Source organism: Hemiscyllium ocellatum, chromosome 5 (genome assembly GCF_020745735.1).
Source record: "Hemiscyllium ocellatum isolate sHemOce1 chromosome 5, sHemOce1.pat.X.cur, whole genome shotgun sequence".
NCBI classification, from domain to species: domain Eukaryota; kingdom Metazoa; phylum Chordata; class Chondrichthyes; order Orectolobiformes; family Hemiscylliidae; genus Hemiscyllium; species Hemiscyllium ocellatum.
Window position 1 is genome coordinate 140,971,162 of NC_083405.1, and position 14,263 is coordinate 140,985,424.

General features: G+C 50.5%; 1 protein-coding gene across 1 annotated transcript; it reads left to right on the forward strand.

The window, feature by feature from the left end:
• The first annotated feature begins 945 nt into the window (after positions 1-945).
• LOC132816191 (fucolectin-5-like) lies at positions 946-11,538 on the forward strand. The gene is made up of 5 exons (XM_060825687.1): positions 946-1,005; positions 6,875-6,942; positions 7,571-7,844; positions 8,238-8,405; positions 10,982-11,538. Exons 2-5 carry the CDS (start codon positions 6,876-6,878, stop codon positions 10,992-10,994), a joined length of 522 nt encoding a protein of 173 aa, XP_060681670.1. The 5' UTR covers positions 946-1,005; position 6,875; the 3' UTR covers positions 10,995-11,538.
• The last annotated feature ends 2,725 nt before the right edge of the window (positions 11,539-14,263 follow it).

The window sequence follows — 14,263 nt, forward strand, 5'->3', positions numbered from 1 at the left end:
GCTCAAAGGCATACTTTTGGTGATCTCTTCACACAGTTGTGGTTATTTCCCAAATATTGCCCAGTGAGGGTCTGCCCTTGGTCACTTCAGTCAGTGGTGATGTATGGAGACAGAGTGGGACACCATTATACTGTCACTGGTAATACAGAGCCCTGGGTTAATGCGCTGGGGACATGGCTTCAATGAGAGGCTACTCTCGAGGTGACCCCTGCAGATTGATGTAAAAGATCACTGTATCCCTCAGGGAAGGGAATCTGCCATCCTTACCTGGTCTGGCCTACATGTGACTCCAGACCCACAGTAAAGCAGGTGACTCTTAACTGCCCTCTAGGTAATTGGGGATGGGCAATAACCAGCCAGTGACACCCACGTCCTGGTGTGATTAAACAGTACGCACCATGCTAATTGACAGCAATCTCCAGCCCAGATAAAAAGAGCTGGAGAAAGGAGAGGATCTCATTAACTTGGTCTTTGCCCAGTTATTTGGTGGTTATTGAGGAAGGTCATTGACCTTCTTGCTGACCTGACCATTCCCCAGCTGCTCTGTAACGCCAACAGTGAGGCTTCAATTCCTGCAATGGCTGACGTTACCACAAAGGACCCCCTTCACAATCTCTCCCCCCAACCTGACTTCCCCCTCAGGCTAAACCAGCAGGTGCCCCTCCCTATCTCCCTCTCTTTCTCTTCCCTCTCCCTCCCTCTCTCTCCCTCTCCATCTCTGCCTCTCCCACAACACACCCCACCCCTCTCCCACGGAACATTCCTGCTTTCCCATCCTGTCTAACAGCCATTCACATGTTGCACATTTCCCCCCTTCTTTCTTTCGGAGGGGATTGCATCAATGACTATTACCTAAGATTGACCAATCAGATCAGACCGTTGGTCAATAGACAGCCACCATCAGCATCATGTGACAGTTGGCACACTGACCCCCTCCCCCGGTTGCTCTGATATAAATCTCTGAGCAAAGCCTCCACTCACAGCCACGGTGAAAACCATCAGAAGGTGAGACACTGTTCCTGATCACTATTCCTGCAGCCTGGAACTGGGCACTGGGTGGGGAGCACTGGGCATTGGGTGGGGAGCACTGGGCATTGGGTGGGGAGCACTGGGCACTGGGTGGGGAGCACTGGGCATTGGGTGGGGAGCACTGGGCACTGGGTGGGGAGCACTGGGCACTGAGTACTGGGGAGAGAGAGCATTGGGCACTGGGGAGAGAGCACTGGGCTCTGGGAAGGGAACACTGGGTAGAGGACACTGGGTACTAGTGAGAGAGCACTGGGTACAAGGCACTGGGCACTGGGTACAGACGAGAGGGCACTGGGCACTGGGGACGGGGGACTGGGTACTGGGCAGGGAGCACTGGGTACTGGGCACTGGGCAGGGAGCACTGGGAGCTGGCTAGTGGGCACTGGGAACGCCACAGTGAACTGGGTCCTGGGTTTTGGGCAGTGGGAATTGGGAACAGAGCAGTGGGTGTATTCTCCGATTGTCTGAAACCTCTTATCCATCGCGATGCACCTTAATGCAGAATGGCGTTCACCCAACAGCCCCCAGTGCAACGTGCAATCAAGAGTAATCTGAACTTTATATCTGATTGGACCGAAGGGTCTGTTTCCATGCTGTTCATCTCTATGACTCTAATTCCGTGCTGTCCCTGTCCCTGGGAGTGTTTGATGAGGGGATAGTGTAGAGGGATTTGTACTCTGTATCTAACCCCATTCTGTCCCTGTCCTGGTAGTGTTTGATGGGGGGACAGTATAGAGGAAGCTTTACTCTGTATCTAACCATGTGCTGTCCCTGTCCTGGGAGTGTTTGATGGGGGGACAGTGTAGAGAGAGCTTTACTCTGTATCTAACCCCGTGCTGTCCCTGTCCTGGGAGTGTTTGATGAGGGGACAGTGTAGAGGGAGCTTTACTCTGTAGCTAACCCCGTGCTGTCCCTGTCCTGGGAGTGTTTGATGGAGGACAGTGTAGAGGGAGCTTTACTCTGTATCTAACCCCATGGCTGTCCCTGTTCTGGGAGTGTTTGATGAGGCGACAGTGTAGAGGGAGCTTTACTCTGTATCTAACCCCATGGCTGTCCCTGTCCTGGGAGTGTTTGATGAGGGGACAGTGTAGAGGGAGCTTTACTCTGTATCTAACCCCGTGCTGTCCCTGTCCTGGGAGTGTTTGATGGAGGACAGTGTAGAGGGAGCTTTACTCTGTAGCTAACCCCGTGCTGTCCCTGTCCTGGGAGTGTTTGATGGAGGACAGTGTAGAGGGAGCTTTACTCTGTATCTAACCCCGTGCTGTCCCTGTCCTGGGAGTGTTTGATGGAGGACAGTGTAGAGGGAGCTTTACTCTGTATCTAACCCCGTGCTGTCCCTGTCCTGGGAGTGTTTGATGGGGGACAGTGTAGAGGGAGCTTTACTCTGTAGCTAACCCCGTGCTGTCCCTGTCCTGGGAGTGTTTGATGGAGGACAGTGTAGAGAGAGCTTTACTCTGTATCTAACCCCATGGCTGTCCCTGTCCTGGGAGTGTTTGATGGGGGGACAGTGTAGAGGGAGCTTTACTCTGTATCTAACCCCGTGCTGCCCCTGTCCTGGGAGTGTTTGATGGAGGACAGTGTAGAGGGAGCTTTACTCTGTATCTAACCCCGTGCTGTCCCTGTCCTGGGAGTGTTTGATGGGGGGACAGTGTAGAGGGAGCTTTACTCTGTATCTAACCCCGTGCTGTCCCTGTCCTGGGAGTGTTTGATGGAAGGACAGTGTAGAGGGAGCTTTACTATGTATCTAACCCCGTGCTGTCCCTGTCCTGGGAGTGTTTGATGGGGGACAGTGTAGAGGGAGCTTTACTCTGTATCTAACCCCGTGCTGTCCCTGTCCTGGGAGTGTTTGACGGAGGACAGTGTAGAGGGAGCTTTACTCTGTATCTAACCCCGTGCTGTCCCTGTCCTGGGAGTGTTTGATGAGAATGTTGTCGATGTATTTAAGGACAAGTTAGAAAAGACACAGGGAGAAAGGAATAGAAGGATGTGGGTGAGATGGAGGGGGCTGGGGGGAGACCGGGTCGGAGGGTAAAGGATCCTGAAGATGGTGACAGGATGGAGGTGAGTCAGGGCCAGTCTAGAACAAAGAGACACCATTTTAAATCCTTTGTGATGGCAACACTTTCTGTTGAGAAAGGGGACCAGGGGATGGAAATAACTTGGATTTCCAGAAGGGTTTTGATCAGATGCTCCATCAATTGCTGAGGTAAAGCTTGAGGCTTTCGGGGCTAACATTGACATGGAGAGCTGATTGGCTGGCTAACAGGAAGCAGACAGGAAGAAGGTGGGTCTTTCTCAGACTGACAGGATGTCATGGGGTGGAGGGGGGGGGGGGAGGCGGTGTGTGGGGAATGCCACAGGGTCAGTGCTGGGACCTCCGATGTGTCGAAGTGATTGAGAGGGAGGGGATGGAAGGTATGGGAGTGAAACTTGCTGATGTCACAAAGTTGGGTTGGAAAGGGAGCTGTGAAGAGGACAGCAGGTCCCTACAAAGGGATTTAGATGGGTTCAGGGAATGGGCAAAGGGCTGGCCAATGGGAAACTGTGAAACTGGCCATTTTGGCAGAAAGAATAAAAAGGAAATGAATTACCGAAGAGGTGAGAGATTGTGAAGCTCTGAGCTGCAGTGGGATCTGGGTGTCTGAGCACATCAACTCCAGAAGGTTAGTCTACAGGGACAGTGAGTGACCAGGATAACTCAGAGGATGGAATGGGTTATTGTGAGAGGAATTGAATACAGGAGTAGGGAGGTTACCCCTCAGTTATACAGGGCCCTGGAGAGACTGTATCTGGAGCACCGTGTACAGTACAGGTCACTGTATGGAAGGAAGGATGTAGATGTGTGGGAGGCAGTTCAGAGACAGTTCAGCAGATTAATGTCTGGAATAAAAACAGAAATCACTGGAGAAGTTCAGCAGGTCTGGCAGCATCTGTGAAGAGAGAAACAGAGTCAACATTTCAAGTCCAGTGACCCTTCCTCAGAAGTTCTGCAGATGCTGCCAGACCTGGAATGGGTCTTGGTTTTGTAAGGAAAGGTTAGATAGACTCAGCTTGCACATGGTTTAAGGGGAGGGTGGAGATATTCTTGTTGCATCAAAAACTGAGTTAGTAAAATTCTGGGCCAGACTTCCGGGTTGGTCACAGATGATGTGGGAGTTAATGGATCCCATTGTGGTTTACAGTGACCACATCCAGAGCAAGGGTTGGGTTCCTGAGGAATTCCGGCTCAGAGTCGATCAGCTGGAGTCTGCGCTTCGAGCATTGAGACACATCAGGGACAGGGAGAGTTCCCTGGGTGCAGTCACACCATCTCGAATTCGGTCAGTGGTCAGGGACAGGAGGGTGTGACTCCCAGTGAGTCAGATAGAGGGATCCAGGGGGTAGTGATGAAGGAACCTGAGCCAATCATCCTGTCTGACAGGTTGGAGATCCTTGTGCTGTGTGTGGGTGACAGTGGGAGCTGTAGGGAATGTGAGCAAACTGGCCATAACACCGTGAGCAAAAGTGAGGTCTGCTGTTGCTGGTGATCAGACTCGAGAGTGTGGGGCTGGAAAAGCACAGCAGGTCAGGCAGCATCTGAGGAGCAGGAGAATCAACGTATCAGGCAAAGGCCGAAAGGGATAGGACTTTAATCTAAATAGTGAGGGTGGTGGGGGAGTGGAAAGGCTCAGGAATCCAACTTCAGGAACAGCAGGTAAAGGGAAGATTGCAAGAGTTTCATTTTAAATATTTAACAAGGTTGATAAGAGTGGATGTTGGACTGCTGGAAAAAGAGGCTGGAGAAGTAGCAATGGGGAACCTAGAAATGATGGAGGTACTGAGCCGGTACGTTGCATCAGTTTTCACTGGGGTGGAAGGCCCCAGCAACACACCAGAACTTCAAGAGAATCAGAGGGGCAGAGGCCGTCACTAAGGAGAAGGGAGCTGGGGAAGCTGGAAGGTCTGAGGGATGATAACCCAGAGTTCTGAAGGAAATACCTGAGGAGATTGGAGAGACATTGGTGTGATCTTTCAGGAATCACTGGAGTCAGGGATGGTCCCGAGGACTGGAAAAGGGCTAATGCAACAGCCCTGTGTAAGGAGGGAGGGAGGCAGGAGACAGGAAACTGTAGGCTGGTTAGCCTGAGCTCGGTCATCGGGAAGATTTTAGAGTCATAGAGTCATAGAGATGTACAGCACGGAAACAGACCCTTCGGTCCAACCTGTCCATGCTGACCAGATATTCCAACCCAATCTAGTCCCACCTGCCAGCATCCGGCCCATATCCCTCCAAACCCTTCCTATTCATATACCCATCCAAATGCCTCTTAAATGTTGCAATTGTACCAACCTCCACCACTTCCTCTGGCAGCTCATTCCATACACGTACCACCCTCTGTATGAAAAAGTTGCCCCTTAGGTCTCTTTTATATCTTTCCCCTCTCACCTTAAACCTGTGCCCTCTAGTTCTGGACTCCCCCACCCCAGGGAAAAGACTTTGTCTATTTATCCTTTCCATGCCCCTCATAATTTTGTAAACCTCCATAAGGTCACCCCTCAGCCTCTGACACTCCAGGGAAAACAGCCCCAGCCTGTTCAGCCTCTCCCTATAGCTCAAATCCTCCAACCCTGGCAACATCCTTGTAAATCTTTTCTGAACGCTTTCAAGTTTCACAACATCTTTCCGATAGGAAGGAGATCAGAATTGCACACAATATTCCAACAGTGGCCTAACCAATGTCCTGTACAGCTGCAACATGACCTCCCAACTCCTGTACTCCATACCCTGACCAATAAAGGAAAGCATACCAAACGCCGCCTTCACTATCCTATCTACCTGCGACTCCACTTTCAAGGAGCTATGGACCTGCACTCCAAGGTCTCTTTGTTCAGCAACACTCCCTAGGACCTTACCATTAAGTGTATAAGTCCTGCTAAGATTTGCTTTCCCAAAATGCAGCACCTCACATTTATCTGAATTAAACTCCATCTGCCAATTCTCAGCCCATTGGCCCATCTGGTCCAGATCCTGTTGTAATCTGTGGTAACCCTCTTCGCTGTTCACTACACCTCCTGAGAAGGTGCCACACAGGAGGCTGCTAAATAAGAGTCCATGGTGTTAGGGGTAAGATATGGATGGAGGATGGGCTGACTGGCAGAAAGCAGAGGGTGCGATAAAGGGGTCTTTTTCAGGATGGCAGCTAGTGATTAGTGGAGTTCCACAGGGGTCAGAGTTGGAACCACAACTATTCACATTATACAGTAACGGTCTGGACAAAGGAACTGAGACCATTGTTGCTAGGTTTGTAGAAGGCGCAGAGATCGGTGATGGGGCAGGTAGTGTTGACGAAGCTGGGGGATGCAGAAGAACTTGGAGAGGCTGGGAGAGAGCGGGTAAAGAGCTGGCTGTTGGAATACAGTATGAGAAAGCGTCAGGTTATGCATTTTATTTTAGGAAAAATCAAGACACGGACTGTTTTCTGTTGAGGCCACCTTGTTGACTGCATTTCAGACAGACAAAGAGAGAGAGGTTATTAATTAGTAAGGGAATGCAGGGTTATAGGGAGAAAGTGAGAGGCTGGGGTTGAGGAATCTATCAGCTATGATTGAATGGTGGACCAGACTCAATGGGCCGAATGGCCAAATTCTGCTACAATATCCTTTGGCCTTCTGGTCAGCGGGAGGTGGTAATGTAGATCAGTCATGATCGAACTGAATGGTGGAGCAGAACCCTCAAAGGGTTGAGTGGCCTCCTGCTGATTTCTATGTTGGTGTAGCCTCTTTGTGTCCAGTAATCTCTCACTGATTCTCTCGAAGGCCCTTTCTCAGTGTGAGGCATAAACTGCTCTGTTTCTCTGTTCCACAGGATGACGCCTTATTACCCATTGGTGTTTGCCTGCATCTTGGGCTTTGCTACTTCCCACCCACGAACTGGTAAGATCTTCATGCGGAGCCAGTTACAAACAAATACAAACTGGGAGGGATTAGCCTCAGGTCTAACCAGTGGGAGCTGGTTTGAATGGTGAGGAGTAGAGAGCAGTGTTGCTCAGACTGGTCCAGTGTTCACTGAGTGACCAGCCAGAGTGTGTACCTGAGACCAGCTCTCCCAGCTCCAAGAGAGACCAGCAGCACCATGGTCAAAGGCTGCCAGGCTGTGTAACTCTGATGGGGCATTGATCAGAGTATCACAGTCCATTCAGCCCACTGGGTCTCTGACAGGTCCTGTCCAATGAGGCAGAGGCATCGACTCCTGCCTCAAAGCCTGTCAGAATGATTCCTGTCTGAAAGTTGCTCTGCTCCCAGCACTCACTGGAACACCACTATCCAGATCACAACTTGTGGGTATTTCTGCCAATTACCTCGAATTATCGACTGGGGAGAGATTCCTGACTCAGTCTGCTTGGAGACATGATGACATACCTCTGGGACTTGAACTCTGGCCTCCTGGATCAGAGGTTGGGACATTACCATAAGCATTTCTTCCAGACAGGATAAATGTTGTCAGAGTTGAGGAAAGTGACCTTTTTTTTAAAAAAACTAACTCTCATGCCCTTTATTCCAGAAAACTTGGCTGGGAATATTGTGGCCACTCAGTCCAGCCTTGCAAACTGTCAGGGGTTGGCAGCGAACGCAATAGATGGAAATGACATGACTGATCCCAATAAGGGATCCTGCAGCCGGACCAGTGTGGAATCAGACCCATGGTGGAGAGTTGATCTGCATTACCATTACCGGGTCTATGTCGTCAAAATTACCACCAGCGCAGACAAAGCTTTGGAAGGAGCTAACATTCACATTGGAGACTGTTTAAAAAACAATGGAACCAACAATGCAGTGTAATTTATAAATATTTGTGTCATTGATAAATATTTCTGTAATTCACAAACCCTACACTCTGTAGTTCTGAAGGTCACTGCATTTGAAACGTTAACTGTTTCATTCTCCCGACTTGCTGCCAGACCTGCTGAGTTTCTTCAGCAATTTCTGGTTTTGTTTCAGATTTCCAGCTTCACCAATTCTTTGGTTTCTCTATAATTTACTGGCCCTGTACCTCCCCCTTCTGTAATTCACCAAACCTGAGAGATTCCCAATCATCTGTGTCATGGGAAAATCCCAGCCACACACAAACTGCACTCGCAGGCTGATTTCTTCAACCCGTCCTGTCGTGTCTGATCTTGAGTTTGTTTCTTGCTTCATGTGGATTGAGTTTCTCCTTCTGCCTTTTCCAGCTGTGCGTCCAACGTCTCAATCCCAGCGGGAGACACTAAAGTGATTAAATGCGGAGATATCGGAGTGCATGGTGTGTTTGTGACCATCACAATCCCAGGAACTGAAAAATGCATTTCGCTGTGTGAGGTGGAACTTTTTGGGGCACCGGAACCACACAGTGACGTAGAGTAAGTATTAATCATCAGAATCTAACTCCCTGATCCCCAATCCCCCTCACACAGTGAGTATTCATCATCAGAATCTAACTTCCTGATCCCCAATCCATCTCACACAGTGAGTATTCATCATCAGAATCTAACTCCCTGATCTCCAATCCATCTCACACAGTGAGTATTCATCATCAGAATCTAACTCCCTGATCCCCAATCCCTCTCACACAGTGAGTATTCATCATCAGAATCTAACTCCCTGATCCCCAACCCCTCCCACACAGTGAATATTCATCATTAGAATCTAACTCCCTGATCTCCCATCCCTCTCACAGTGAGTATTAATCACCAGAATCTAACTCCCTGATCTCCAATCCCTCTCACACAGAGTATTCATCATCAGAATCTAACTCCCTGATCCCCAACCCCTCCCACACAGTGAATATTCATCATTAGAATCTAACTCCCTGATCTCCCATCCCTCTCACAGTGAGTATTAATCACCAGAATCTAACTCCCTGATCTCCCATCCCTCTCACAGTGAGTATTCATCACCAGAATCTAACTCCCTGATCTCCAATCCCTCTCACACAGAGTATTCATCATCAGAATCTAACTCCCTGATCTCCAATCCCTCTCACACAGTGAGTATTCATCATCAGAATCTAACTCCCTGATCTCCAATCCACCTCACACAGTGAGTATTCATCATCAGAATCTAACTCCCTGATCTCCACTCCCTCTCACACAGTGAGTATTCATCATCAGAATCTAATTCCCTGATCTCCAATCCCCCTCACACAGTGAGTATTCATCATCAGAATCTAACTCCCTGATCTCCAATCCACCTCACACAGTGAGTATTCATCATCAGAATCTAACTCCCTGATCCCCACTCCCCCTCACACAGTGAGTATTCACCATCAGAATCTAACTCCCTGATCCCCAGTCCCTCTCAGTGAGTACATGACATTGGGAGCTGCCTCTCCCCCACCTTCCATTCCCTGGGAGCACTCAGACACCAAGTTGGCTGGCAATGGAATGTCGTTTTGGGGACAGATGCTGTGAACATGGGGTGGGGGTGTGAGCTAAACTGACTGAATTTGGATTACACGTCCACTATTCATGGCAGGAGACAGCTTCAAGGACATCGTGAGGCTGAATATTCAACACCAGACCTTCATTATGATGGGCACATCAATGGGATGTGAGGGGAAGGAAAAAATGGGGAGGAGCGGGGAGGATATGTTGGGCAAGGGCTGGAGAAAGAGGCTGTCCCCGAGGGTTAGAGACAGAATCCATTTGGTTGGATCTAAGGAACAAAAGGATGTAGTGACATTGCTGAGGGTAGTCTATAGAGCAGTAACAGGAGGAAGCTGGAGGAACACATCTGCAGGGGGGACTCCAGACATGCAAACATGCTCATGCAGTTCCAATGGTGAGGGGCTATTTGAGGTTAGGGAAAGTGCAGAAATAGCTGACATTGTGTTCAGGAGAGATTTCTACACCACAATCTGTCCTCTCCCACTGGGAAAGAAAGTATAGCAAGATCTGGTCTACGGCATCAAGGTGAGTCAGCTAGATCCCTGTCAAATTAAAGGGAAGGGCCAGGAGGTTTGTGAGGATGTGAGGGTAAACCTGAAACTCACTGCCTGGAATGGGGAGGAGAGGTGTGGAGAGGGAGGGAGGGAGAGATGGGGAGAGGGAGGGAGGGGGGAGAGCCTTTCATCATTGATGAAGTGTTTGGATGTGTCCTTCTGGTATCAAGGCAAACAAGGTGTGAGTTTCCTCCGGGTGCTCCGGTTTCCTCCCACAGTCCAAAGATGTGCGGGTCAGGTGAATTGGCCATGCTAAATTGCCCGTAGTGTGAGGTAAGGGGTAAATGTAGGGGTAAGGGTGGGTTGCACTTCGGTGGGTCGGTGTGGATTTGTTGGGCCGAAGGGCCTGTTTCCACACTGTAGGGAATCTAATCTAAGGCTTTGTGCCAAATGCTGCAAAACAGGATTAGAATCCTCAGGTGGCTGGTTTTGACTAGCACAGACTCAATGGGCTGAAGGGCCTTCCTCTGAGCTGGAGATCACTGGGACACCAAACCGTCCCACAATCTGCCAACCATGGCCTCAGCTGTCCGTCCCTGCACTTGTGTTCTCGCAGTTAAAATGTACGCGAACATTGGGTTCACCTTCCTAACTGCCAGCTGAACCTGCCTCTGAACCTGAGGCTAATCCTGAACTCGGATTCCCACATCCCTCTGCGCTTCAGATTTCCCAAACTTTTCTCCCGTTTACAAATAGTCTCCCCCCGACTCTTCCGAATGAAGTGTCGCAGCCCACTGTCTCTCACTCTGTGTCCCCTGAGTGAATCCAGGCCCCAGCACAATGTGGTAAATTCTGAATGAACCCAGTCAGTCACATCAGATCAGGCTCCCCCCACACCCCCCCGGGCCCTGTCCACTCCCTGTGCAGGTCAGAAATGTTCACCTGTTCAGTGGAATACCGTGTCAATGAATTAGGAAAAGTATTGATCACTGATACGGTGAGTGTGATTTCCAATCAGAGAGTAACTGAGCGTTTTTTGTGACTTTTATTTTCCAGTCATGAACATTAATCCAAAACGCTGCTCATTTGGAGAGAGCCATGTTGTGCTTTGAGCTTCTGCAGCCAATCAGCTCCTGCTCCCCCCACACCCCCCCCCAGGCCACACTCTCTGCTTGAAAGTTGCTGTGAACAAGGATTTCAGGATGGGAACCAGCCTTTCCCAGTTTCTGTCACCCACCCACAGTCAGTCAGTCACGGATTTCTCCATCAATCTCCCTGGAACAGTCCCAGGCAACGGAGACCATGCTCAGTGACAGCATCAGCTGAGAAACTCTGTCAAAGATTATCCAGGGAGACGGAGGGGGGAGGTGACTGAGAAAAATCTCAGACCGTCCTGACTGTCACATGGAACAACAGCTTTATCTGAGCACCCAGAGTTCAGACTTGAACTGGTATTAATGCCCACAGTCTCTGGTCACTAACAACCCAGGACTGATTGACGATTGACGGTCTGTATTGTGTAATTACACCGTTCTGTGAGAATCTGGGAGCCACCTGGAACTTTCTGCTTTTTCTGATTTAAAAGCCTCAATAAAGTTGCTGCCTGCACAGGACTGAGACTGAGTCTGTTCAATCCCAGTGAGACCATCACCCACAGGACAATCAGAGACTCACTCCCCACAGTCACACCGACCCCCCTCACAGTCACACCGACCCCCCCCTCACACAGTCACACCGACCCCCCGCTCACACAGTCACACCGACCCCCCCCTCACACAGTCACACCGACCCCCCCCTCACACAGTCACACCGACCCCTCCTCACACAGTCACACCGACCCCCCGCTCACACAGTCACACCGACCCCCCGCTCACACAGTCACACCGACCCCCCCCTCACACAGTCACACTGCCCCCCTCACACAGTCACACCGACCCCTCCTCACACAGTCACACCGACCCCCCCCTCACACAGTCACACCGACCCCCCCCTCACACAGTCACACCGACCACCCCTCCTCACACAGTCACACCGACCTCCCCCTCACACAGTCACACCGACCCCCCCCACACAGTCACACCGACCCCCCCTCACACAGTCACACCGACCCCCCCTCACACAGTCACACCGACCACCCCTCCTCACACAGTCACACCGACCTCCCCCTCACACAGTCACACCGACCCCCTCCTCACACAGTCACACCGACCCCCTCCTCACACAGTCACACCGACCCCCCCTCACACAGTCACACCGACCCCCCCTCACACAGTCACACCGACCCCCTCCTCACACAGTCGCACCGACCCCCCCTCCTCACACTGTCACACCGACCCCCTCCTCACACACTCACACCGACCCCCCCCACACAGTCACACCGACCCCCCTTCACACAGTCACACCGCCCCCCCCCTCACACAGTCACACCGACCCCCCCCCCCACACAGTCACCATCTCGGAGTGCCCCCCCCTCACACAGTCACCGTCCCGGGGCCCCCCCCCTCACACAGTCACCGTCCCGGGGGGCCCCCTCCTCACACAGTCACCGTCCCGGGGCCCCCCCTCCCCTCACACAGTCACCGTCCTGGGGGGCCCCCTTAGCCGGAGTCTTGGCTACCCCAAGGTGACCTCCTACAGGTAGTTCATGTGCTACCCATGTCACTTCCTGTCTGTATGCTACTGGCAACACAATCTGGTGCACCTCAGCCCATTTCTCCTCTCTGCTAAACTCTACTCTTGGTTTCAGAGTGTAGGATCTCCCCTTCTCCCAATTTCTATCCCTCTCAGAATGAAATTCTTGCCAGAAGATAAATATCATCTTATGCACCAATGTATTTTCATCTGCAAACTCTGCTGCCCTTCTCATTGTGTAAAAAATGAGGTCTGCAGATGCTGGAGATCACAGCTGCAAATGTGTTGCTGGTCAAAGCACAGCAGGTTAGGCAGCACCTCAGGAATAGAGAATTCGACGTTTCGAGCATAAGCCCTTCATCAGGAATAAGAGAGAGAGAGCCAAGCAGGCTGAGATAGAGGGAGGAAGAGAGCTTCTTCAAGGAAGGCATCCTTGTAAGAGGATTTGCAGCTGTGATCTCCAGCATCTGCAGACCTCATTTTTTACTCGAAGATTTTAACCTACTGCGAATCCTCTTACAAGGATGCCTTCCTTGAAGAAGCTCTCTTCCTCCCTCTATCTCAGCCTGCTTGGCTCTCTCTCTCTTATTCCTGATGAAGGGCTTATGCTCGAAACGTCGAATTCTCTATTCCTGAGATGCTGCCTAACCTGCTGTGCTTTGACCAGCAACACATTTGCAGCTGCCCTTCTCATTGCCTGAACTTCCTGCTCCTCCATCTGAATTCTTACCATCTCTGGAAGTGAGGTTTTAAACTCCTCCAGCAGAATAATCTCCCTTAGAGCCCCATACGTCTGATTTATTTTTAAGGCCCACACCCATCTGTCAAAATGATGATGGTTAGTTCTTTCAAACTCAATGTATGTCTGACCCAGTTTCTCCTTTGTTTTCCCAAACTGTTTCTAGTATCTATTGCTAAGGACTCAAAACAGACTGGGTAACCTCTTCAGAATCTCTTGACCCCTCATGTGACAGTGCAGCAAACACCTCCCCAGCTGTGCTGACCAGCTTACCCTGAACTAGCATTACCCACAAGTTCTCTGACCACTCCACCGGCCTGGCCAAAGTCTCAAATTAAATAAAGAAGGCTTCGACATCTTTCTCATCAAAATGTGGCAGAGGTTTGACATATTTACATATTTAACATATTTACATTCCTCACTGCCCTCTCTCTCCATCTCCACGCTGTTAACTTGATTAGATTAGACTTACAGTGTGGAAACAGGCCCTTCGGCCCAACAAGTCCACACCGACCCACCGAAGCGCAACCCACCCATACCCCTACATATACCCCTTACCTAACACTATGGGCAATTTAGCATGGCCAATTCACCTGACCCGCACATCTTTGGATTGTGGGAGGAAACCGGAGCACCCGGAGGAAACCCACGCAGACACGGGGAGAACGTGCAAACTCCACACAGTCAGTCGCCTGAGTCGGGAATTGAACCCGGGTCTCAGGCACTGTGAGGCAGCAGTGCTAACCACTGTGCCACCGTGCCGCCCACTAACTTTCCTGACTAAGTCATAACATCTGAAGTTGAAATTCTCTCTCTCTTTTTGCTCACCTAAGACCCTTCTCTCCTGTTCATTTCTCTCTCTCTCTTTGTTCGCTCTCTCTTTCTTCCAACATTGTTCTTCTTCCCTGCTCTTTATCTTCTCACTCCATTTGCCTCAACTGTAATTTAAGTTTGTTTCTAACCCTGTT